Source organism: Macrobrachium rosenbergii, chromosome 16 (genome assembly GCF_040412425.1).
Source record: "Macrobrachium rosenbergii isolate ZJJX-2024 chromosome 16, ASM4041242v1, whole genome shotgun sequence".
Lineage (NCBI taxonomy): Eukaryota > Metazoa > Arthropoda > Malacostraca > Decapoda > Palaemonidae > Macrobrachium > Macrobrachium rosenbergii.
In genome coordinates, this window is record NC_089756.1 from 63,363,038 (window position 1) to 63,389,827 (window position 26,790).

Genomic DNA, 26,790 nt, shown 5'->3' on the forward strand with positions numbered 1-26,790 from the left:
AAAAATCCTAAGAAAACCTTACTTTTAATGCTTTGGGTGTATTGAAAAAAATGTAAACTGCATTTTTATTGAGTTTTTCATAAAAAACTTCCAAATTTAGATTATTCTGCTGTTTTGGAGCCATATTTTTTCCGTCGGATGGGTGTACAACGCGTCGTAACCCTGGAACATGCTTCATAAACCGGGAAATAATTTCTGATGAATATATTTGAAAAGCATCGTAACCTCGAACGTTGTAAGCCAGACCCGTAAAACAGGGGATATATATATATATATATATATTATATATATATATATAAATATATATATATATATATATATATATATATATATATATATATATATATATATATATATATATATATATATATATATATATATATATATATATATATATATATATATATATATATATATATATATATTATAAAAATAGATATATATATATATATATATATATAGATATATATATATATATATATATATATATATATATATATACATATATATATATATATATATATATATATATATATATATATATATATATATATATATATATATATATATATATATATATATATATATATATACATATACATATATATATATATATATATACAGGCAGTCCCGGTTAACGGAGGGCTCGGTTAACAGCCATCCAGTTTTATGGGGTTGTCTATATATATATATTATATTAAAATCGGCAATTTTTGGTTGCCGAAAGTTGCCGATTTCCGCTTACTGGCGCCGATAATTGGGTATTGGTGCCAATACATACCTAACAGAGGCACCGATAACCGAAAATCGGCGCTTTTCGGCACCAGTAACCCCCGAAAATCCCCGAAAAAGTGCCGAAATTGCCGATTTTCGGTTAGCGGCCATTTTCGGTTATCATCACCCTCAGAAGAAAATGGATAACCTGGGACTGCCTATATATAAATATATATATATATATATATATATATATATATATATATATATATATATATATATATATATATATATATATATATATATATATATATTTACATGGGACTCCTTTTAAACTCATTTATGTATTTATCTTTTTAAATTCCTATTTAATTTTATTATGGCTTCAATAACCTAGATGTTTTGATGCCAGTTTTAATAGCATAGGCACAAATCAATCAGTCAATCAATCAAAAGCTTTCATCCATGCCATATGTACATTAAATAATTTTTTATATTTATTGATATATAGCATATAAGTAATATTCCATGCTCCATTCGTAGAATGAAGTTTTGATTTAAAAATCAGATTACTGTACATTACTGTGTCCAATTTTCTTTTATCATTTAAAATTTGTGCTCTCTTCTGTCTCTTTATGCTCTATGACTACTAAGCTATGTTATCTGTTAATGTAAATTTCCATTGCTAGTGCACAGTATAATATTGGGAATTGCTCAATCTCTTGAGGTGTCATTTGCAAATGTGACAAGGCCAGTGGGAACTAAATATATGAAGTGCAGAAGTGCAGAAGTGTGTTTGGGAGGTAACCCCCATAAGATATGTAGGTGGAGAATTGATGTGCCTTACAGTAGTAGGTATCATTATATCAGCTGTATAAATGAACTTTTATCTCTTCCCCATAGTCTTAAATTTTTCATTGCCGTTGTCATTATTATTTGTGGTTTTGACATCAGATTTTCCCGTTACTGTACTAGGTTAGAGAGCTGATGAGTTCCCACCATTGTCCTCTACCCTCTGGACTCTGAGCCTGGATTCCCACATGGTCCAGGTCCAAGTCTGAATTTGTTAGATGCAAATGATAGCTAATGATCATAAACAGTTTACTATTTTCTCTTCATAGATTTTGCATTATCTGGATATCATTCTGTTTAATTTCTTTTTAAATTGCAGCTTGTGGTGTTAGCCTTGTACCAGAAGTCAGTCAGGAAGGACTGTTGCAACCTTATTCAACCTATGCTGATGTGACCTTGTTTCATTTTCACATACCAACTGAGGTTACACGTGTCACATGGGAATTTGCAGCTTTTATGGATGACCCAGGATGTCCTGTGCGAGATGTTCATATGTAAGTGTGAAGAAGTTAAATGTTCACTGGAAATATTGAGAAGGAATTCTTTTCCTATATATGATATATTTTAGATGGAATATACAAGTACAATCCAACCTCTGAAAACCAGTACCCCAGGGACCAGACCACTGCTGGACCACAGAAAATCCCAGATGACAGAAATCATCCCTAAAAAGCCCCCTTTGTAAACAAAGTCTTGCCAGCTCATTCCACATACATATTGTTGTGTTATCAAAAGTAGAACAAAGTTTATGAATACAGTAATTATTGTAAGTTATCAGTTTTAGTTCATTTTGAAAATTCTGGCCTGCTCCATGAGCATCTCCCCAGAAATGCTTACACCTTCGCATGTTGTTAAGTATGATCTTGCACCTTTCAGTGTTTCCTGGGTCTTCAGACTTTTCTGGCTTTTGTTTTCAGCAAAGACCTAAAAATCTGCTGTTTTGTTTCTTTAAACCTTCACGTGTGTGTGTGTGTGTAACAGAGAGAGAGAGAGAGAGAGAGAGAGAGAGAGACTATTGGCCTTGGTTAGGTTATTACAGGTTATTACACTGACAGATATCCATTTGAAAAAGTCAGATAATCCAGTTGTATTAAGAATAATGTTAATTTTAATCAGACTGTTGTTTTACATACTGTATGCCATTATATTTCATGAATTATTGTCATATTATTATTGTACAGTATTATGATTTATAAACATATCAATCAGGCACCATTTGCATTCTGGAAATGTTTACATTCTTAAAATCATCAGCTGATTGTTTCATTAACATCATCACAACCATTTGTTGCTAAATGAAACATTTCAAAGATTCGTTTTTTCATAAACGATCAGAGCTGGGTTTAAGAATGCAACTTACTTTATTTGTAAATGCAGTAAATTAAATGAGGTAAAAAAAGGTGCGATTTTGCCAGTAGCGGATGTTGCTTTTGCTTCATCCCAAAGGTTTTGTTGGTTGCACATTATTAATTTTTTCAGCCACAGCTGCAACCATAAATTTCATTGCATACTTTCATACCACTTTCCTCTCCACTGCATGAAGGATCAGTAAAGATTACAGTTATTTTTGTTTATGGAAGTCACCATTGAAAATTATCAAATTTTTAACAAGTCAGCAACTGTAATGCAACCCTTAATAAATGTGTTAGTCACAGTAGCTGATGGCAAATGGCCGTTTGGATAAGAAATAGTAATGAATTCTCAGACAAGTCACAATGTTGGTAAGTCTGATTTAATGTATGAAGATTAGCATTAACCTAATCAGTCCTTGCTTCTAGGCCTATTTATCAGTTAAAAGCCAACAAAGATATAATATGCATTATCAATGGTGTCTTTAAAAACTAGCTTAATGTAATCTACTGGAAATACATCTTGCACAACACATGATGGATTTGATGAATCGTGTTTTTGGATGAAATTTAAATGATCACATGATACACGAGATTGGATTGCCCCTGGCCAAGCTTCCTCCTCCATTTGCTACTCCTAAGGGAGTGGCTTTCCCTTCACTATCTCCTGCTTAGTCAGTAGAAAGTCAGTTGTTGGGGAGGCAGTTGCCCGGTACAACTACTCTCCGGCAGTCTCTGTTCACTCCCCCTCGATGTGGAACTACCTTGATGTAGTGATGGTACTCTTGAACCCCTGGAATTTATTCCTGGGTTTGAGTCTAAGAGTCCAAAATATTAATATATATTAGTTTGGCTTAATTTTTGTGGAATTTTCCACTTTTGGTAAAATTTATTGAACCTGATAAATAGGAAAAGATATCATAGCTGGGATTGGGTTTATATCCGAAGGTAGATACAGTAGTGGGAACTGTGGTAGTGGTAGGATCGTCACCCACCCAATATTGTTTGAACCTGAGAGATATCAGATTGATAGCTCAAGGGCAGAACTATTGTTTAGGGCCACAGCTTCCAGGGGCCTCTGGTTCTGGGGATAGGACTCTCATCATTCTATCCAGTTTGCCCGTAATATATTAGGGTGGGGATGGTTGTATTCTTGTAATACTGTCAGTCCCAGCAAGCAGGTTGGCTTACACTTGTGCCACTCTAATTGTGTTGCACCAGCTCTCCCCTGATCCCAACCCCTTGATGAGCTTGGGAAGATTAGGGATCCACTACAGGGAGAATATGCTCTTTTACACCTACTCTCTCTGTTGTGGATTCAGCCAAACATTGTGACCTGTAACTCTTTTACTTCTCCTCCTATTAATTTTCCCCTCCCCTTCTTCCTCTTTTGTTGACGACTTTTGGCATGGCTTTTGATTATGGAATTCACTGCTCTTTTAACTTGATGGAGGAGGAGTTGGAAGGCGTGCCGCTCCACCTGTAAAACTAGAGTACCCGAGGTGGTCGAGCGAGGGGAAATTTTTATGCTAAGCCATGCCCTCAGTGCTGGGTCCGATCTCGACAGACTGACGACCCTTAAGGCATTGTGGGTATGGTGTATATCCAGGTAAGGATCCCAGGGCAGTGACCACTGTGGGTAACAGTATTGCTCCTCCCTCAGTTGGGCCTCCCTGGTGAGAGGGACCTCATCCTGGACAACTTCTGGCACATATATGGACTGTTATAAGGAAAACTCAAATCACAAAAGTCAGAGTGGTATTAAAACATTAATACCATTTACTAGACACAAAAAACCTAAGTACCCTCATGACCCAACCTTGACTCACTTCCATTCTCTCTTTGGGAGTGGAAGCTGGTCAAGGTTTCTAACCATGGAAGCTGACCAAAATATTTCAGCTTTGAAATTAGAAAATTATTTAATAAATACACATCCAATGACAGAACTGTTCAGACAAATAAAGGAGAAGACTTGGCTTGTAGAAGCCACAACAAAAAGTTATTCCGAAGACTATTTGTCCTTGAAAAATATAGAAAGTATTAATGTAAAAGTGGAAAAACACTATACTATGAACAGTATTCAGGATGCCATTGTACTTCTTGAAAATAATGAACCTTTCAGTAAGAAAATGCTATTAGACTCTTAAAAAAAGATACCCCAAGGTCTAAGGTTGTGAGCTATATGTTGTACCAAGTAAAAAAAAGCAATGAACAGATATTAAAAATGACAATTAAATTTGAGGGTGACGATCTACCAAAAAAAAAAAAAATTTTTTCAGGCCAAAATAGAGAGTTAAGACCCTATGTCCCAAAGCCACTGCAGTGTCAGAATTGCAGTAAGTATGGGCATATAGAGATAAATTGTCATAATGAACCAGTATGCGCTTATTGTGGATCTACTGAACATACCACACAGTAGAAGTGCTGTGAACCTAAGTGTGTAAACTGTGGGCAGAATCATCATGTAAGATCCAAAAAATGCATGTATTACATATACAATATGGAATTAAAAATGATACAAGAAAGAACAGTGCTGTCAATGAAAGAGGCTAAATTGGAACTGAGAGTTAGAGAAGTTCTAGATCCTGCCAAGAAACTTGCATATTCTTCGATAACAAGAACCAAAACAAAAACACATCCAGACGAAAATAACAAAACACAGCAAACTAAATCTCAAGAAGAATAATGAATCAAGGAACTGGTGCGAATGACATGGATAATATCGTATCAAATTCATTTGAAGTATTAATGCAAGTAGGAGAACAAGAAGATATAACCACACAGGTAGAAGAAGAAAGATGTGATGGACCAGAAATTAAAGATAAAAAGAGACCTTTGGAGAGAACACCACTCAAAACAAAAAACCAACTATTATTAGAGAAACATCGGTTAAACCAAAGACAGGATGTGAAGAAAGAATACAAAGAAAAACAAGCTAAGAAAGTACCTTTATCTCCTAAAATAATAGTAAAACCTATGGATGTAGACATCCAAAACACTGAAGAAGTGGAAGGGAACCATACCATAGATAAGAATGATTGTGTCAAGGGAGAAGAGGTTACTCTGTGGCAGAATTCAAAAACACAAAAACAACAGACAACACAGATACATAGAACATATAACCACACACAACACTCACCCTGATCCTCGGTTGCTGGGAGATGGATTAAGGTGTCCACGGTCGCCAACACAGCACACAAAACCACACAAACAAAACTGAAAACAGACTCTCAACCAACAAACGAGCAAAAAGAAAGACACACATGCACCGACAACAACGGCATGAAACAGAAAAACACACGACTCACGAAACATACAATAACAAGCAAAAAGGAAGAGACACATGCACCATCAATGTCGGTAACCGGTATCCAAAAACTCAGACGAACTGACCATCCACTTTCAAGGTTGAACCTCAACTCAAGACTCCCCCAAAACCGAAATCTCCTTCACATTTTCACAGACAGACAGCGCTGTAAACAAACTCCAACTAACGTTACTTTACAAAACCATCTCAAACGGCAAACTAAAAGTAAAAATTCATTCATCCCTCTATAACTCCATCACCAATAATTGGTAGAAGAAGAGTAAATGAAACAAGAAATGTACATGAAAACCCATGTGGATGTAATGATTGTTTCATGAAATATGCAATAATAACAAAAACATAACAAAAGATGTTTAACAAAAATTATAAGAAATTTTATAAAATATAGAAAAAAAGAAACTACTGATTTGTGCACACATGAAAAAGGTTGCATGTGCATTGAGCACTTAATATATTATAAAGAGAAACAAATGAATGTTCTGAGTAAATTATTAGAAAAAATCCAATTTGATAATGGAAAAAAGAAAACAAAACTCGACGGCTATAACAAAATATTTTCAGTGGCTATATTATACAGCGGAACATAAATGGTCTACAGACCAGGTTACACCTAGGAGAAATACAACAACTACTTAAAGAATATGAACCAGTGATACTAGGTTTACAACCTGTCAACAAAACTGTATCAGCAATAGGTAAATACACCTTAGCATCTGCATCAGGAGAGGAAGAAGGAAATTTAGGTACAGCCATATATGTACATAACAAAGTAGTTCATGACAAAGCACCTGTAAACATTAGTGACTTCCAAATATCAGATATTAAAATTCAAATAAAAATGATAACTATGTGATTTATAATTTATACAACCAATCTAATAAAAATTACGACATTGATAAACATAAAGAATTATTTAACAATGCCAAGGAGCATACATTGATAGTAGGTGATTTTAATGCTCACAATGCGATATGGGACTGTAATTGCACAAACTCAAATAGAGCAGAAAGTTAAATAGAAGAATTCATGGATTCATAGGACATGTGCTGTATAAATGATGACGAAATCAGCACATATTTTTCAAAAACACATGGAACGTTTTCTTCAGTAGACTCAGCTCTGTATACCAAGCATAGTAGACAGATTGGATTGGAATACAGTTGATGACTTGCATACCAGTGATCATTTCCCAATATTAATTTCACTATTACAAAATAATTCCTCCAAGCATGTCCTGCAATAAACATTTATAAGCAGATTGAGAGCGATATGAATTCCACACTAGGAATATCCCACCATTTGAGTGTATACAAGATCATAATGAAACAAATAGATTTCTTGTTGATTTCATTAAAAATGCTGCTGGTAAAGCAATACTAAAATAAAATCTCATCCAACAAAACACAAAGTCCCTTGGTGGTCTGAAAAATTAACAGAATTAATAAAAATAAAACACCAAATTGGAAGTTCAGTAAAATAAATAAAACATTGCTGTTATTAGAAGAAAATTTGCAAAAACTAACTACAGTATATTATTATTAGAAATTGATACATTAAAGCCTCTATTTAACAAAATAGCTGCAAAATTTTTAAAAAGTAATTCAAGGAAGAATCATTTCATGGTGGAGGAAATAAGTATCAGATCTCTCTAATAATACTTGGATACAAAAAGTAAGTAATGTAATTGGAGAAAACTTAGCAAAAGTAAGTAGTGATAATAATTTAGATGAACACTTCTGCACAAAGAAAAATAGTACAGAATGAATAACAATAAATTTTGAAACCATAGAAGATATATATTATAATAGAAAATTTAATATGGAAGAGTTGGAATATGCTTTCTTAAGCAGCAATATATCTGCCCCTGTAGGTGACAATATTTATTTTGAAATGATCTGCCACTTAGCACCTTTGGCAAAGTCATATTATTACAGTTTTATAATCACTTAGGGCTTCAAAATTTATTTTGTGATGAATGGCGTAAAGCTATAATTATTCCTATCCCTAACCTGGAAAGGATCCCAGTAATGTAAACAATTACACACCAACTTCTTTAACAAGTTGTTTATGCAAATTACTAGAGAAAATGGTAAGTGCTCAACTAACATGGCACATTCAAGAAAGTAAAATTTTTACTCCCACTCAGTTCGGGTCACAATGTGGCAGATCTACACTGGATTCTCTGTCTATCTTAGAAGACTGCATACAAAGAGGATTTGATTTAAAACAGATTACTATAGCTGTCTTTTTTGACATTGAAGAGGCATATGATACTACAGTACAGTCGGCCAAAGAAAAATTGGCGCAGTTTCTTTATTCATCGTTCGTTATGGAAATATTGCCATATGCAGGTGCCATATTATTTGCTTTTCAATCGTGACAGCCTCAGAAGCAATTGGAATTTGGCTTTGCTTCTGCTCTTGACGATGACCCAACATATCGTACAGTACTGGTGTGTCGTCATTCGTCACCTACAGCCGATCAATAATAATGAAGCCTGTCAATATTCTTTAATAGCAAAGTGTAATTCAACTAATTTTGTCCTTTGATCAATGAAATAATTGGCTTGGCACATTTAGTTGGCCTAAATTTGACTTCCGATTCTGACACCTGATTACCTACAGTAGGCCTATTTTCAGCAGTATCTCTCTCGGATGCGTCATGTGAATGAATGTTTAAACCGACAATATCAATATTAATCTGCTTTATTTGATTATTCCCGTTATTCTTTTTCATTGACAAAGTTCTCCTTTGTTCTTATCCTTTTCATTAGTGCTTAACATAATTTACTCAGACCTAGCTATCTCATGTCAAAAACCAACATAAGAAATCAGACCAAAAACAATTTAGTCTTTCTTCAATCTAATTCCTCGCATGCCATCCTGTTTCATTCGCACAAGACGGAAAGCTGTGAGTCAAGCTGAAGAATACATTAGGACAAAAGAATTACTTTCATAAAAGCATTCTTGGGTTAATCTTGATGTACATATTCATTTCTCCTAAACAGAAATTAATTAGAATCAGTTTCATAAAGACCTACTGCCGTGAGCATATTATGTAGCTGAAAGGTTAGAAAATATGAAAGGTAATATCTCATTTAAGTCTATTTCGATATTTACAATAAAAACTAAATTTTATATATATATATATATATATATATATATATATATATATATATATATATATATATATATATATATATATATATATATATATATATATATATCTATATATATATATATATATATATATATATATATATATATATATATATATATGTCCCAAAAAATTTTTAATCAGCTTAGCTTCTAGTGTTAGTTTTCCTTACTGTCTGCCCTGTCTGGCGGAACCAATCAGTTTGGTTTGTCTGGCGGAACCAATCAGTTTGGTTTCCCCTCTTCAGGGGTAGTGTTGTGAATTCCTCACCCTAACTTTCTAATTGAAGGTCCTCATTTTGGTGGTCACCTTGGAAAGTACTCCCCTTTTACAAGGTTTGTTTCTGTGTCCAGTTTTTCTCCTTGCAGGCTTTTTAGACAGGACCTCTTTTTCAGGTCCTCTCCTTTAAAAAGGGGGGGCACTGTCATTGGGTCTGCTATTAGGCAGGAAGTATTTTCTTAAAAAGCCTAAGGTGCTATTTAAGCTCATGATCTTAGACGGTGACCACTTACATTATTTTCATTACATGAACTTAGAGGATACTTATGTTCAGGGTAGAATTCTCCTAGTTTTCAATATAGTCTTTAATAGCATAAGAATGATGTTTATTTCTCTGTTACTATTTCACGGGTGACACGGGACCCCGATCCAGAAAAAGGATTTTGACAAAGGAAAAATCTATTTCTGGAGATACCCGTGACCTACCCTGTTTTCATTCTCTCCCTCCCTTGATAAACTTCATTCTAGTGAGGTGGGTGCTACATGGAATGCGGCTAGTGTTATGTATACATAGTAGTGCATGGGCTTGTATATCTCGTTGGGACTTTTGACATTGGGAATCTATAGGATAATAGTTATATATATCCATCTAGTATCGCTATATATATACTCCAGCATTTCATTTATATATAACGGAATTACCTAGAAATATGCTGAATGGACTATATATATATCAAAATCCTTTATATATATATATATATATATATATATATATATATATATATATATATATAGATATATATATATAGATATGTATATATACATATATAATAAAGAAAAAAGTAGAAATCCATGAAGTTGTAATGCAGTCAAATAAGGAGTAAAGCTAACAAACAAATGAAAATAAACATATCCATATTAGTAGGTGAGGTGTGTATATATATATATATATATATATATATATATATATATATATATATATATATATATATATATATATATATATATATATATATATATATATATATATATATATATATATATATATATATATATATATATATATATATATATATATATATATATATATACACACACACACATATATATGAGAGAGATGAATTAAGTAGGAATTCAGTCCTAACATAGGCCTATAAGCAATGGATAGATTCACATGAATAAGAAAATGTTAGAGTAGTAAATGAGCAGAAATGAAGTCAAATACAAAATAACACAGTTAAACTAAGGAGAACAAAATGATAAAATTGGTCACATTATATGAAAAGGCAGCATAAGTCATTAAAACTTTGTATAGGCTCCTCGTGCATCTAGCACGCATCTTATCCTATTTGGCATTGATGCAACAAGGACTTCGCAAGTATTTGCTGCTCCCCTCTTTGGCCATAAGTTTTTCCCAAATATCTATTGCATGCTTTATAAGGTTCTCTTTGGTGTAAGCATGATTAACACCCTATTGTTGGGTCATGTAGGCCCATAAGTTTTCTATTGGGTTCAGATCTGCAGACTTGGCAGGCCAGTCAGTTCGAACCATGTCTGGATTCTGCTGGAACCATTGCTTTACAACCTCTGCATTGTGGACATAAAATTGTCTATGGCGATATATACTAGCATGGGATACGGCAATAATAGTTTTCGAACTGAGGGTACTAAAATGTCCCGTAAAATTTCGATACACTGATTGGTGTTCAGAAACGGTCATCGATGGCAATTAGCCCTCCTGGTCCACTGGCAGCCATCCATCCCCATAACTCAGCTGATATTCTGCCACTACGCCTTGAAGTCGTGATGTTATTTTCAGCATATCTCTCCACAGAAAATATTATTTCAAATGACAGACAATTCAATAGAGAGTAGTTAGTCATAAAAAAAAAAAGAGAGAACAGTAGCCTACAACTTTACAGACATTTTCTTCCATTATTATATGTTACAACATAGACCTATCTTATGAATTATACTCTATAAATGAAAATTATAATGTTTCCTAATAGCCTATAGGCATGCATTGAAATTATATCTCAAGACAACTATATGAAGATAAATGTGCAGTATAATCCCCATTAAACAGACAATTCCTGTATGAATAGTCAAATACATATAGTTATTGATCATTTCTCAGCTTTAGGTCTAGGATATATATACTATAATAAGGACAAAATAACAAAAGTTTCTTTTTTCATTTTGCAACTATGTATTATTTTCACTTTATAGTCGAATTGCATTAGTTTTTTATATATAATGTAATGCACTCAAGTATATACTACAGATCAGTTTATAATAGGAATAAACAGGTCCCATTCTTTTTTCTTTATGCTGTTGCATTAGCAACGGTTTCTTTGCCAGAATCCTGTAATGCATTCCTGCCCCATGCAACATATTCCACACAGTCTGCACATGTATTTGTAGTTCAAGCTGCTGTTTCACAGCAACTGCTGTCATCTGGGGCTGTTTTTTGACAGCTGCAACTATCATATAGTCTAGCTCTTTTCTGGGGCTTTGAGGAGTTCCACTCTAGGCCTATTTTTCACACTTAGAATTTTTTTTTTTATCTTTGATAGCATTTTGTGAGTTTCCATTGTTTTCTGTAAAATTTAACAAATGAAATCGTTCAACCACTATCAACTATATATTGAAATGATAATATAAGGACTATGTTTATGCGATACTGCTAGTGATAGCTGTCTCCTATTGTTGCCGAAGCGTGCAAATGTGGCCTCTTTCGGTGTGGAAGTTTTGATGCAGAACTGGGGTACTCATTTTACGGTCTGCCAAACCAAGTGTGGAAAAAAATGTTCATACTCTTTTTAGGGGTTTATTGTGGCCAGATATATTAGTTTCTTATATTTTATGATTCATTGTCCTATATTCTCGGACATTTGCATATTTATATATGTTTTCATATAAAAATGACTGAATAAAAAGCCATCAAAGAGTGGCTGTTTGCGCCGAATCATGAAGCAGCAGAAGTTGATCGAGCCAGGAATGTCTGATGACTGACATGTCGAATGCAGACGACATCAGAATGACAGCAGCTTTAGGGATCCATCTAATTATGGTAGCTTAACTTTATTTAAATTTGTTTTAGTAAATGTAAAAAATTATTGTGATTAACTTAGGGGAAGTTACAGAAATGGTCTTTAGACTATGAAGGAAAGCTATGGGTTAAATGACTTTAAACTTTAGGCTACCATAGAAGTCAGTCCTGTGGAAATGTGGCAACACTGTATTATGGCAGTGGTCGTGATTTGACGTTTTTTATCACTTCGTTTCGTTCACGTGAATTTTGTTATATGGAAAATAGTTTTACGTAATGATATAACATAATGTTCTAAAGATTACAGTGACTGTTTTTAATACCATTACATTAGATTTACTCCATCTTCGAACAGAAAAATATATTAATCAGGCATGAATCGTGCGTCAGGCAGGTGATCGAAAAATTATGAAACTCTGCCAATTCTAATTTGGCCAACTGTACATGGAAATATGCAATATTAAAAATGTTGCATAAAAACAGCATCCATGGACATTTACCCAGGTTTATCCACAACTTTCTGGCAAATTGCACTTTTCAAGTGAGAATTGATGATGTATTGTCAAGTACATTCCCACTTGAAAATGGTGTTCCACAAGGAAGTGCCCTTAGTGGCTCACTGTTTACTTTAGCAATAAATGACATCACTAAAAGTCTACCTATTGAAATTAAAAGTAACTTGTATGTGGATGATTTTGCCATATATTATTCAGTATCTCGAATAAAACATGCAGAACGAATCATTAATAGAAGCATGATAAAAATAGATGAATGGGCGTCATCTGTGGGCCTTAAATTTTCCATGGATAAAACTCAAGGAATAGTCTTATATAAAAATAAAAAGTGGAAAAAGGGTAAAGAAATAGATTTAAAAATCAGAAACCATAGTATACCAATTAGCCAGACAGCAACATTTTTGGTATTAGTATCTGATATATACTCACTTGAACTACAAAGCCTACATAACATACATGAAATCAAAATGTAAAAGAGCATTAGACCTAATTCAAAAACTATAAAAGACTACTTGGGGAGCCCATAGGCATCCTTAATGTACTGTATAAAGCAACAGTGCTGTCTGTCATCAATTATGGAAGTGAAATATATGGGTCAGCATCAGATGCAACACTGAAAACATTAGACCCAGTTCGTAATGAAGGCCTTAGAATATGTTCAGGAGCCTTTAGATCATCACCAAAGTCATCTTTACAAGTTGAATGTGGTGAATCTCTCTCTCTCTCTCTCTCTCTCTCTCTCTCTCTCTCTCTCTCTCTCTCTCTCTCTCTCTCTCTCTCTCTCTCTCTCTCTCTCTCTCTCTCTCTCTCTCATAACAATAAAGATTACTTCAGACAAAGGGATTCTCCAACCAAAAAATTATTTGGATTAAGAGATGTATTTATAAACAATCATCCACCTCCTTTCCCAGTTAAAGCTAGAAGATTGTTTGAGTTGCCAGATATAAATATACAATTACCTTTAATTAATAGTAAAATTACCTCCCCTTGGGGAACAAATAAAATGAGAATTTGTACACACTTCAAATATTTATCAAAAAGTTACTCATATACCCAGAACACCATAGACAACATAAAGTAGAACATATAATCCAGAAAGGTCCACATTACGCAACATACACCGATGGATCTAAGTCACTATACGGAGTTGGATATGCTGCAGTATCCCAAGACAAAACGTTTCAGTTCTCTCTACCAGATAATATCTCAGTATTTACAGCTGAGATATGTACAATAGCATCAGCCATAAAAATAATTAAAGAAGCCTCACCTAATAATTTTGTAATTTATAGCAACTCCAGAAGCTCTATAGAAGCCATTCAGAGTTACAGTCCAAAAAATACTGTACAACAAATTAAGTTTTCACTCCATAAATTGTATGGTAAGGGAAAAAATATTGAAAATGTAGGGATTAAAGGAAATGAAGAGGCTGATAAAGCAGCTAAACAAGCGGTTCACATGATAAGAGCAAACGTAAACATCCCTATTAGTGACTATATTAAGATATATAAAAACAATCATTGTAAGTAAATGACAAAATAATATGGATTGAAGAACCTGAAAATGATAAATTACAACAGATAAAATCCAGTGTTGGAAAATGGAGTTCATCATATCAGAGAGAGAGAGACACACACAAGTAATTCTTACGCATCTTCGAATAGGCCATACTTGTTTGACACATGATACTTAATGAACAGTCTACGACGCCCTCCTCCCGAATGCCCAGATTACAAAGTGTTGATAACAGTCAAGCATGTATTGTGTGATTGTCCAAAATATAACCTGCAATGATTATCTAATTTTGGAAGAAGATCGATAAAGGAAATTTTGTCAGAATCTTCTACATTTTCAGTAATATCAATTTTAATGTTCTTGAGAAGCGGTGATTTAATTGATAGAATATAAAAATAAGTGAATAATAAAAATATGAAAACCCTTTGGGCATTTAATGAATTTTAAAACAACTAAATTTTGAAGTGTTACTCAACTTATTCTGAATTTTAATATACCTTTTTAGTGAGTATAAATGGAAACATGAGTATAAATGTATTTATTGTGTGAGTGTGTTCCAGTATGAGAGCATATGCCTTTGTGCAGTTTTTAATTTTATTTTCATTCATTTATCACCATACCAAATGACCTATTTGGTCCCAGTGCTAGGCCTGTGGCCTAGACGTGGCATTTCAACCAAATCCCTCATGCCAGGCCTTGAGAGCTGATAGTCAGCTCAGTGGTCTGATTAAACTGTTTTAATAATAATAAGCAGTGAATATGCTGAAAGCTCTGTCTCACACTTCGTAGGGTGCAGACCGAACTCAGATGTTGAGATGATATAAAGCCTTGTTCTTTTCAAAATTAACTTATGGGTGTGAAGTTTACATTTCTGGAAAGCCAAATAACCATAAAATGCTCAATTGAACTCATCATGGAGGAGTAAGATTGTGTACAGGAGTATTGAAATCATCTCCTACCCAGAGCATGCTGGTAGATCCTGGTGAGATGCATCTGCATCTGCATCTTCATTACCAGCATCTGCTGGTTCGTAGGTGGTAAAGATTTCAGAGGCTCCCTAAGTCTTTAACCAGCATTTGTATGAGAAATGAAAGGCATTGACACTTTTATGAAAATCACCCCAAGTAACCTCAACCATTCGCTCTTAGAGTAAATTTTATTGTCAGGGAGTTAAACATGCCAAGGATGGAGATTTTAACAGCAAGATATTCAGTTTCCCCAAGAACCTTCCAGAGGTAAAATTTTGTAGATATTTTCATTTTACCAAAACAGAATTGTCCAGTGAGGCAATGCAGTCAATATTTTTAGAACATTTGTTACAACATAACTCCATTGCAGTTTTCACGGATGGCTGAAAGTCGGATGCCCCTCTCGATTTTGGACCACCGTGAATCCCAGGACTCTGTTCCCTTGTTTGAGTCCAAGAGTCTCATATACCATTATATTTTTCTTTGAATTAATTTTTGTGGAATTTTCTGCTTTTGCAAAAATTTATTGGACCTGATAAACAGGAAAAGATGTCATAACTGGGATTGGGTGAAATGTATATCCAAAGCTAAATAGTGGGAACTGTGATAGGACCATCAGCTGCCCAACAATGTTCTGGCCTGAGAGATATCAGGCGAAACTATTCTTTAGGGCTGGACCATGGATTGAAGGGGGATCCGGTTCTGGGGATAGGGCTCTTGGCATTCTATCCGGTTTCCCCATAGCACGATTAGAGTGGGAATGATAGTATTCTTGTAATACCTTCGGTCCTAGCAAGCGGGTTTGGCTTACACTTGGGCCACTATAATCATGTTGTGCCATCCCCTGTGGGGTAGGGTAGGGAAGCGGACATTTGGGAGTCAGTTCTCACTTGTGCCATTGGTGGAAGAATAAACCCCATGAAAGGCTGATGATATCCTTTCAAGGTTTTCAGGTTTATTATTATTTTTTTTTTACCCCCTCAAATCTTTATGTCTAACATTTATAAGGATTCGAGTACCCATGGACCCTCTGATGGTGCTGTTCTGGCGTAGATGACGACTTGGAGATTGAAATTTCTCCAAATGTTGATGACTTTGCCAAAAATAAATTGACAAAAAGCAGTAATAACAAATATCATGATCCCCCTCCTGACTTTCCCGCCCCTGGACCCTCTAGCCATGCTTCATTGATGACGACTTCAAGCAAGGACACAGACTTCTCTAAGAAATCTTCGTCCAAAATTAAATCATCAATGGAGCCAGGTGGTTGTGTGAAAAATTTGAGAATTCTCCTTATCGAAGACTTCCCAGTCTGTTGTGATTATGAAATGATCTCGACATCTCTGAAATCATTTGGAACTGTTGTAGAAATCAGGATGAACTTTATTGATATTGAATTGAATGTAAATGGGAATCATGGGTTACCTTTAGTATCTATGATGAGGCTCTAAAGGCTAGTAGTATGATAAGTGCCATACAAATAGGTCAAGCTACAGTACGAGGAGCCTTAACAGGCAAAGTTCCCAAAGACACGGACATTTATGTGCCATCTAAACGGGCTCAGGATAAACCAGAGAGAAACCAGAATGCAGAAGTAGGGACTCCTAAACCTCCTATATGCTTGGTAGCTTCAGCCAGGGAGGAAAATTATAACCACTATAAATTTTGCAGATTTCTTCAAAAAAAGGTGGGAGGAATAAAGAGTGGTGATATTTCTCATTCTGGGAAGAACACCATTCTTATTCATGCCAAATTCACAACCTAAGCATATATGCTGACCTTGTTGGACATAAAAAATGATGAAATGATTACGAAGATCAAGCCCCACTTAAGCTTTAGTTATGAGAGAGGAGTACTATTTAATAAAGACCTTTATGAAATGACAGAAGAGAGTGCCACTTCAGTTTGGAGAGTGAAAAAGGCAGCTATTGCCAACATGATCATTTTAACCTTTGTAGACTGAAGTACCTTCTTATTTGAAAATGAAAGGGTGCGAGTACGTCCTTTCCAGCAAAGACCAATGCATTGATATCATTGCTTTAAGTTTGGCCACCCATCAAAAAACTGCAAAAATGTTAAAATTTGTATAAACTGCTCTGGTGTCCATCATGATAATGATGAATGTAATAGAAAAGCAAAATGTGTTAATTGTCAACTGGAACATAAATCCAATAACAAAAATTGTGAAATTTACAAATTTGAACTGTCTGCACTAAATAAAGCCAATCCAGAGCATATAAGTATCAGTTTTGCAAAGAGACAATTAGGACAACAACCTAGGAACTATGCTGAAGTTCTTAAGCCACAACCCTTATCTACCACTAGGGGTGCAGTGGCAGCACCCTCCAATGTAGCAGGTGCATCGTCCCCTGTGGTAGTGGCCCAGCCATCTGGGTCAGGTGCTCGGCCTGTTGAGGCTAGAGCACAAGCCTCCAAGGAGGATAAGATGGCACTTAACCCAACCACTTTGGAATTGTCTCAGGCAGAGTCTCTGCCTACCCGTAAGATAAATGGTGACCTAATCACCCAACTAGAGAGGGTTGCAGAAAAGTTCGGAGAACATTTCTGGAGAATACCGAGTAGTGAGAACTATTCTCTAGAATTCCAAGGCATTAGAAATGCCCAGATTTCTCATGATTTAAGTGAAAATAATTTGAACCACATAATACAAAATTTACAGTGCAGGAACTCAAAGATGTCTTGCAGAATGCCAAACCATCAGCCCGTGGTGAAGATAAAATACTTTATGAAGTGCTGAAACATGTCCCAGAAAAGTCAAAGAAATTTCTTTTAGACATAATAAATGAAATCTGGGAAACTGGTATTATTCCTAAGAGCTGGAAATTATCATTAATCCTCCCTGTGAAGAAACCAAACAAGGATCCTGCTTTACTCAGAAGCTACAGACCAATAGCTCTCACCAGTTGTGTTTATAAGTTGATGGAAAAGATGATTAACACCAGACTTGTATGGCACTTAGAAACAAATAAATTGCTTTCCATTCCAGTTTGGCTTTAGAAAAAGTAGATCTACTCTAGATCCCTTGCTCAGGCTCTCAAGCCAAATACAACAAGGTTTTGCTAAACAGAGCCAAACAATAGGAATTTTCTTTGATTTGGAAAAGGCATATGACAGCACATGGCAATATGGTATTATAAAAAAGTTGCATAAGATGGGGCACTAAAGGAAAAATGATCAGATTTATAAATAGGTTTTTATCAGAAAGATATATAAAGGTAAGAATTGGGAATCATGTATCTCGACCTTTCTTACAAGAAGAGGGAGTTCCTCAGGGTAGTGCCCTTAGTGTCACTCTCTTTGCTATTGCCATTAATGGAGTATTAGAAAAGATATCATCACCAGTAAAAGGGCCTTTATTTGTAGATGATTTTGCTCTGCACTGCACAGGATATGATGCAGCATCTACTAACAGGTTCATGCAAAGAGCCATCGATAAAGTGAGCAAGGGTTTTGATTTTCCAAATCTAAAACTGTAACTGTTTGGTTCTGCAGATGCCGAACTAAGGAAACCATTCCAACTCTTACCTTAAATGGAATTATTTTACCTTACTCTACTGAAGTAAAATTTTTAGGAATGGTATTTGATGAAAAGCTCACTTGGAATAATCATATTGACCAGTTAAAAGTGAAAGTGAAGAGATCACTAAATATTTTAAAAGTATTATCTAATTTTAATTGGGGTGCAGATAAGAAATTGTTGTTAAGGTTTTATAATGCAGTATGTTTATCTAAGTTAGACTATGGTTGCCAAGTACAGTATACTCATCTGCTTCAAAGACTAAACTTAAGGAATTGGATGCTGTGCATATGGGGCTAAGGATCTGCACTGGCACTTTTAGAACTTCACCCATTGAGAGTGTTTATGTAGACTGGATTTAAGGAGGCAGCATGAGCTAGGTCTGAGACACACCATGCGGCTGAAAAGCTTGAAGGAGAATCCTTCTTTTGAGATCTTAAAACAGTGTGACTCAAGTCTTTTTGGATATAGAGCTTCAGTACCATTTCAAATCAGACAGCTGGGTGAACTGGAGGATGAAAGCATAAAAGTGCAGAAGATCCTACAAGTTAAACATCCTGCTATCCCTCCATGGTTTATTCCAGCAATAGATGTGTGCATTAAAGAGACAAAGAAGAAAGATCGTCTGGAAGAAGAAGTCAGAAACAAGTTTTTGGAGCATGGTGAGAGGCATATAAATGACAGGAAAATCTATACTTACGGATCAGAATCGGAAGATGGAATAGGATGTGCAGTGGTGTGTGAGGGGGGAATCATATATAAAAAAAGTCATCAGACTCCACATCTGTATTCACTGCTGAAGCAACAGCCATAGTTGGTGCTTTAAACCTTGCATCTGATAAGAAATTTAAATCCTCAGTAATATATAGTGACTCAAGGAGTGTTTTAGAAGCCCTAAAGAAGTTTAACCATACCCATCCCTATTCAAAAGGCTCAGGAATGGCTTTTTATCTTTCTGTTCGCCACACATCAGTAAAATTTTGTTGGATTCTTGGGCACATTGGTCTGGAAGGGAACGGACTGGCTGATAGTAAAGCAAAGGATGCTGCAAGATGTGATTTCTTAACTAATAAGTTGCCACATTTGGATATGCGTCCAGTTATCAGACGATACATTTGTAATGGGGAAGGTATGCACTTCTTAGAACTGTCTGTTGTACTGCTTGCTTTCACTTCGAACATTTTCACTACAATATCATATATGTCCATATGTCAGGACATATCTGATACCAAAAAAAAAAAAAAAAAATCAGATGGATGCATCTGGATGTGCTGGCTTCAATTTAGACATTACCAACAGATTTTATGGTAAGAAATATAAAATGTACTTTCGTTCATTGAATGAACATATGAAAAATAAGCTTTTGATGTTATTGACCAGAGAAAAAAGCGGCCATCATTATGTAGGCCTGTTATTTATCATATAGTCTACAGTATGCATGCAAATTTCTAGACTAAATTGAAGCCAGCACATCCAGATTCATCCATCTGATTATTATTTTTTTTCGTATCAGATATGTCCAGACATACGGACATATATGATATTGTAGTGAAAATGTTCGACAGTCATAATGGGAATTCTATGCATTTATTTACAGAAAATGTAATGACAGTAATACAGCAAATATTGCCGAAACTGCAAACTTCTCATATCGCCAATTGGCAACTGTCAACGGCTGAGAGGACCAATGCAATGTCTTGCAGATCATCATCACTGTCTCTTGGCAAACTGCGTCAAGAATGGATGCAACATAATAAGACATATTCTTTTCTCTTCACATATCACACACATCTAAAATCTGAAAGCACCAGAGTATTCAGGGTGAATTTATTGTATGAAAACACAAGTTTTATTTCATCTTGATCGCATGAATGATGCAAAATCCAATAAAAAGTAAAATCGGGTATAAAGAACTGAATGCTTCTCTCTTCACTTTTATTCGTTGTAATTCCTTTGTGTTTTCTCTTATTGATTTCAGGAAATCATATTTAGTTGTACAATTAACACTGAATCCTATGGTATGACCAAAACTTTCCTATCTTTTTCAAAATGTGAGATAAATGAAGAAATATATAAACATATTGCTACTTTTCTGAGCTACATATGTAAAGATGAGAGAGTGAGCAAGTCGCCTGCCTCCCGGTACCAGCCAATCAGAGGCAGCCAAACAAACGTCTTGTAGGCCCAAGAATCTACCTTAAGTGAATCGGCTATAGTGAATTATTGAATTCGGTACCATTGTCAGATATTATAAGCTGTGGGGCAGAATATCTACAAAAGATTTTGTCAAAGAGAGCGACTGCACATTCTTTAGCTCCCTTTCCTGTTATTGGTATTAGCTCTGTGTATCTGGTAAATGTATCTATACACACTAGTATATTCTTATTCCCCTTACTCATGGTATGCAAGTTAGTGATGAGATCTATTGCTACTCTTTCAAATGGAGTTTGTGGAATGGGATACTTCCCTAGAGGTACTTCTTTATCTGTTCTTCTTTTATAACTGTTACAAGTATTGCAGCTTTTCACATAGTTGCTAACATCTTTGTAAATTCCTTTCCAATGGAAAGATCCTTTAATTAATCTAACTGTTTCATCTCTTCTACTGTTTCATCTCTTCCTGGGTGTGCTCTCATGTCATCATCATGCATTAGTTCAATAACTTTACTTCTTAGGCTCTTAGATACTATTCTTTTGTGAGTTACACCTTGAAAGGACTTAAATGGATCATATTCTTCACACATCCAGACTAATACGTTGTCTGTGATATTCACTGCATCTATGGGACATCCAATTTTCTTACTCAATTCTATTTGCTCTTGCTGATCAAATTCTTTCTTATTTTCTACAAATCTGAAAACTTCCTTCAAATCTTCATATTCTCTTTGTTTCCTTATGAAGTTTTGCCTGGAAAGTTCTGTATAATGCATGGTAAATACATTGCATATGGGTTCATTTGTTTTTGTTTCTAGGCTAATCATGTTTACACTATGTCCTTGTGGGATGTATCTTGATAATGCATCTGCTACTTTATTTGTTTTTCCTGGCACATATTTCATTTCTATGTCTAATCTTGGGCAGTCATGAATCATCGAGCTCTTCGTCGGGAAAAATTCGGATTTTTGAGCATTTCTGCTGCACCTGAATGATCGGTGAATACAGTTATTTTATAACCAAATATTATGTACCTGAAGTGCTTTAAAGCGTCTATTATGGCTAAAGACTCTAGGTCTATTACTGAGTAATTTACTTCTGTTGGTTTTAGTTTTCTACTTTAATAAGCTATAGCATGATATTTGTTATCATGTCCTTGCATTAAGCATGCTCCTATACCAGTATGGCTTGTGTCTGTCGCTAAGAAGAATTCTTTATTAAAATCTGGAAAACTAAGTACTGGTGGGTGTGTCAATCTTTCTTTCAGTTCATCAAATGCCTTCTGTTGTTTGGTTGACCACCAGAACTGTATGTGTTCTTTTAATAACTCAGTCAGCGGAGCTGCTATGGTAGCAAAATCTTTTTACAAACTTTCGGTAAAAACCTGCCAAACCCAAGAATGATTTTATGTCTTACTTACATTTAGGTGTAGGATACGCCTTGATTGACTTAATCTTCAAGTCATTTACTTCAATACCCCTTTCACTTAAAGTATGTCCCAAGTAGTCTATTTTCCTTCTAAGGAAATTGCACTTTTTTAACTTTAGTTTTAGATTTGCTCTCCTCAATCTTTTTAGGACTTCTCTCACTAGTCTTATGTGTTCTTCAATTGTATCTGTTGCTATTACTAAATCATCTATATAGCAATGTACATCCTTGCCTAATAAATCACCCAAAATCTTATCCATTAATCTCACAAATGTTACTGGGCTTGACTTTAGACCAAAGGGCATTCTTACATACTGATATCTGCCATTACTAGTGGAAAAAGCTGTCAAAGGCTTACTTTCTTCGTCTAAAGGAATTTGTAAAATTCCTTGTAACAAATCTACTGTGGTGAAATATTTCTTGGCTCCAGTGTTTGTGATAAGATCTCTCATGGATGGCATTGGATAAGGATCATTCTCAGTTATCTTATTTAATCTTCTAAAATCTACTACTACTCGGTATGTTTTATCTTTCTTTGGAACTAGCAAAAGTGGAAAAGACCACGGAGATTTTGATGGTTCTATTATCCCTTGTTTCTTCATGTGTTGCACTTCTCTTTCAATAATCTCCTTCTGGGAATATGCTACTCTATAAGCAGGTATGTAGATTGGCTTAGTATTCTGTGGAATATCTATTCTCTGTGTTATCTCTACTGTATCGCCAAGGGTGTCTCCCTCTATGGCGACTATATCACTATTCACTCAGTAAATTAGTGAGTTTCTCTCTAGCAGAGCTTTCTTCAATATCTTTCAAGTGAGTCCATATCTTTGCTTTTCTCAATTCTGTTTCATGAGTTGAATTTTTGTTCTCTTTGCTAATTGCTGCTACTGTTTCCTTTTCTACTACTTGAATAGGGAAAGTACATACTTCTGCTAAACCTATCTCTGTACCTGGTGATAACCTAACTTTTCCTCCTCTGTTATTTATAACTTGTAAAGCTATTTTACCTTGTCTGACTTCATGTAGGCTGGAAGAATAGTGTATTCCACTTACTTGTGCTCCTTCTGTAAGGGTTAGAACTTCTTTTCCTTCATATAATGGATTTATTGTGCATTCTATCCAGGTGCTTTCTCCTGGCTTAAGTCTTAATTCTCTGTTTGATTACAGGTAAGTTTTCTGGTTAGAATCTAGGTTACTGCTGATTAGTTGTGCATTCGTGTTACATACTTGATATGCCTTGTCGGTGTTATCCTTTTTTAAGATACCTTTCAGTAAGGAGGTTTTCTGAGATTGATTTCTTCTAATCATTTTACACAGTGATATTCTACAATTCCTATGCTTCCTTCTAATCACTAACTGTTCTCTAGGTGCATCAATTGTGATTCCTTGTCTAGCCATAGTTGGATAACCAATCAGTATGTGTGCAAATGCAAAATGAATTCCCCTTGCTACTAGAACCTTTTACTTAAGTGGGATTCTTCCTAATTTAAAAGGTAAATCAACTTGTTCTACTAGTTCTGTTCTGTTTCCTTGAACATCTGTGATTTTACAGTCTACTACTGGGTTTAAGCTTAAATGAGAAAAATATGCCTCATACACCTTTTCAGACATTATATTCTTGGGACTTCCTGTGTCAAAGAATACCGCTATAGGCTTTTCTAAACCAACGTGGGTGGGAAATACATTAACTTTGCTAATACACTTAGTTTGGCTTAAGGGTGATGCTCTAGTCTTTTCTTCTAAGTAGGAATGTCCATGATACCAGTGACACAAAAATTTACTGTTGAGTCATCTGATAACTCTTGGTCTGGTTGGTATACTAGGCTTGCAGCTTGGTCATTGTTCCGATCTCTATTATAATTCTGATCTCTATTCCTTCTTATCTGTGGAGACTGACTACAATTTCTACCCCTGCCTTGTGACTGTGATCTATGTCTAGGTCTACTCTTACAATCTCTGGCATTATGTCCTGTTTTCTTATGGTAAGGACAATATGCTGTTCCATAACATTCACTTGCATAATGCCCTCTCTTTTGGCAGTTGTAACATGTAACTGTGGAAGGTCTTCCTTGATGTGTGTTACCTGGATTCCGATTCTGATGACTAAGTTCCCCTCTCTCTTGTCCTACAGTAACTAAAGGTCTGTATAGATCATTCCCTTCAGGATTCCTACCTAAAATTTTCCTCACTTCACTTTCAATTTCAATGACATCATCTTCTAAACCCCAAGTACGATTCATCTTTTCAATAGCCTTTGAGAGTAGGCTTCCCGACAGTAAAGCTAACCTAAACATATTATGGCAGTTTTCAATTGTTATTATCTTTTGACTGCTAAAGTCGTTGACCATGGAGTGTCTGCAACCAAATGGCTCCATTCTTTGAAATGGCTATATGTATAACTGAGGATTCATTCTGAGGTAGTTTCTTTTGTCTACTCTCCATCCTTGAACTATCTTTGCGAGACTGATAACAGGATCTGTTTCGCCTACGTGGAATATATTCTCCTCAGGTATTGCTATAGCTCTTCCTAATTCTTAACTCTTTTATAGGCACTAGAATGTACGTAACATCCTATATCTCCTGATGACAAACCTAGATAGGCTTTGGCTTCATTTAATTTGTCTCTGTCTGTTCCCATTATGTTATTCAAATGGGTTTCTACTTGCTCAATCCACGTTTCTAGATTACAAGCATCGTGTTCTCCTTTTCTTCCCCAAAACTTAATAATATGGTCACTCGCATGTAATTTATGAGCAACCGTGGAGGTTGTGTTTGGTGGAGGTGAAGAAGTAGGAGTAGCCATTGTCAATTGTTTTGTTTGGCTTCTCGTATGAACAAGAGTTCTTACTTTCTTATTACATGTAGATCTCCTTCTGTGCATTTACTCAATAATGGCAAGTAAATTCTTAAACATCAAATATAACTGAATTCAGATTAAGTTATGGCAGTAATATCTAAAAAAAAACTAGAGACAAACAGGTCTTAAAAAATCATAAAAAAAAATTCATAAAAACTTCCCTTGAATTAAAACAAACTGAAAAATCACTTAAAATATAAAAAAAAATCTAAACATCTCCCTTAATAACAATAAAACAAAATACAATAAAATAAAATAAAATACAATACAGGTTAGTAAATAAAAATATTGGAAAAGTCTTAGTAATTGATTAGTACCGATTAGTAAAAAAGAAAAATTTTGTTACCAAAGAATTTAAGTGCCTAATGATTCTCAAAGTACAAGTCTTTTGTGTTTTGAAAATGTCAAACAGTAGTATTCACATCATGTTAACTTTAGTAAAATGAATGAAATCTTACGTTTATGTATTTATGTGAGGATATCCAAGGACTTATCTTTGCCATCTTCGAATCTGGACGTCGTTCTTAGCTGCCTTACTGGGATGGAGACGTCAGGATAACGTGTAACTTCTTGCGTTGGTGTTGCTGGGGGCCTCCCTTCCTTTCTCTCTCTTGCGAATTGCAAAGGGAATGAGCGTGTTTTCTTCTACGCCAGCTGCTGCGTGAAATTCCTCTCTCTGTCGCTGAGTGAAACTGCGTATCTTCTTGATTTCGGTCGTAAAATTTTTCTTCTGCTTCTATGTTAGATGCACTAGTGTTCTTTCTTCTTCCCGAAATCGATGATCATGGAGCTTTCGTTTGGTTAAATTGTCTTTTAAATTTTAAACTGTCTTAATTTTCAGAGTAGAGATTCGTGTGTGGAGCGACTGAATCTTTGGTGGAACACTTATTGGTTACACTTTGTAACTGTCTTTACAGGCAGTCCCCGGTTATCGGCCGGGTTCCATTTCTGAGGGTGTGATGATGTTCGAAAATTTGTCTTGTTATCAAAAGCGCCAATTTCGGTTATCGGCACCAGCGCCAATTTGAAGATGCCTCTGTTAGTATGTATTAAAGCCCGATACCCAATTATCAGCGCCGATAAGCGGAAATCGGCAAATTTTTATGCTGAAAATTGCCGATTTTCGTCGCTAGACAAGCGCCATAA

At 35.1% G+C, this 26,790-nt stretch overlaps 1 protein-coding gene across 3 annotated transcripts in view; it reads left to right on the forward strand.

Annotated features, from left to right (window-relative positions):
• The window catches only part of LOC136847480 (transmembrane protein 8B-like), a 910,690-nt gene that overhangs the window by 54,484 nt on the left and 829,416 nt on the right, over positions 1 to 26,790 (forward strand). For all 3 annotated transcript variants that reach the window (XM_067119223.1, XM_067119225.1, XM_067119224.1), the window contains exon 2: positions 1,886 to 2,060. In XM_067119223.1, coding sequence (XP_066975324.1) covers positions 1,886 to 2,060 — 175 coding nt within the window. The remainder of the gene's footprint in view (positions 1 to 1,885; positions 2,061 to 26,790) is intronic.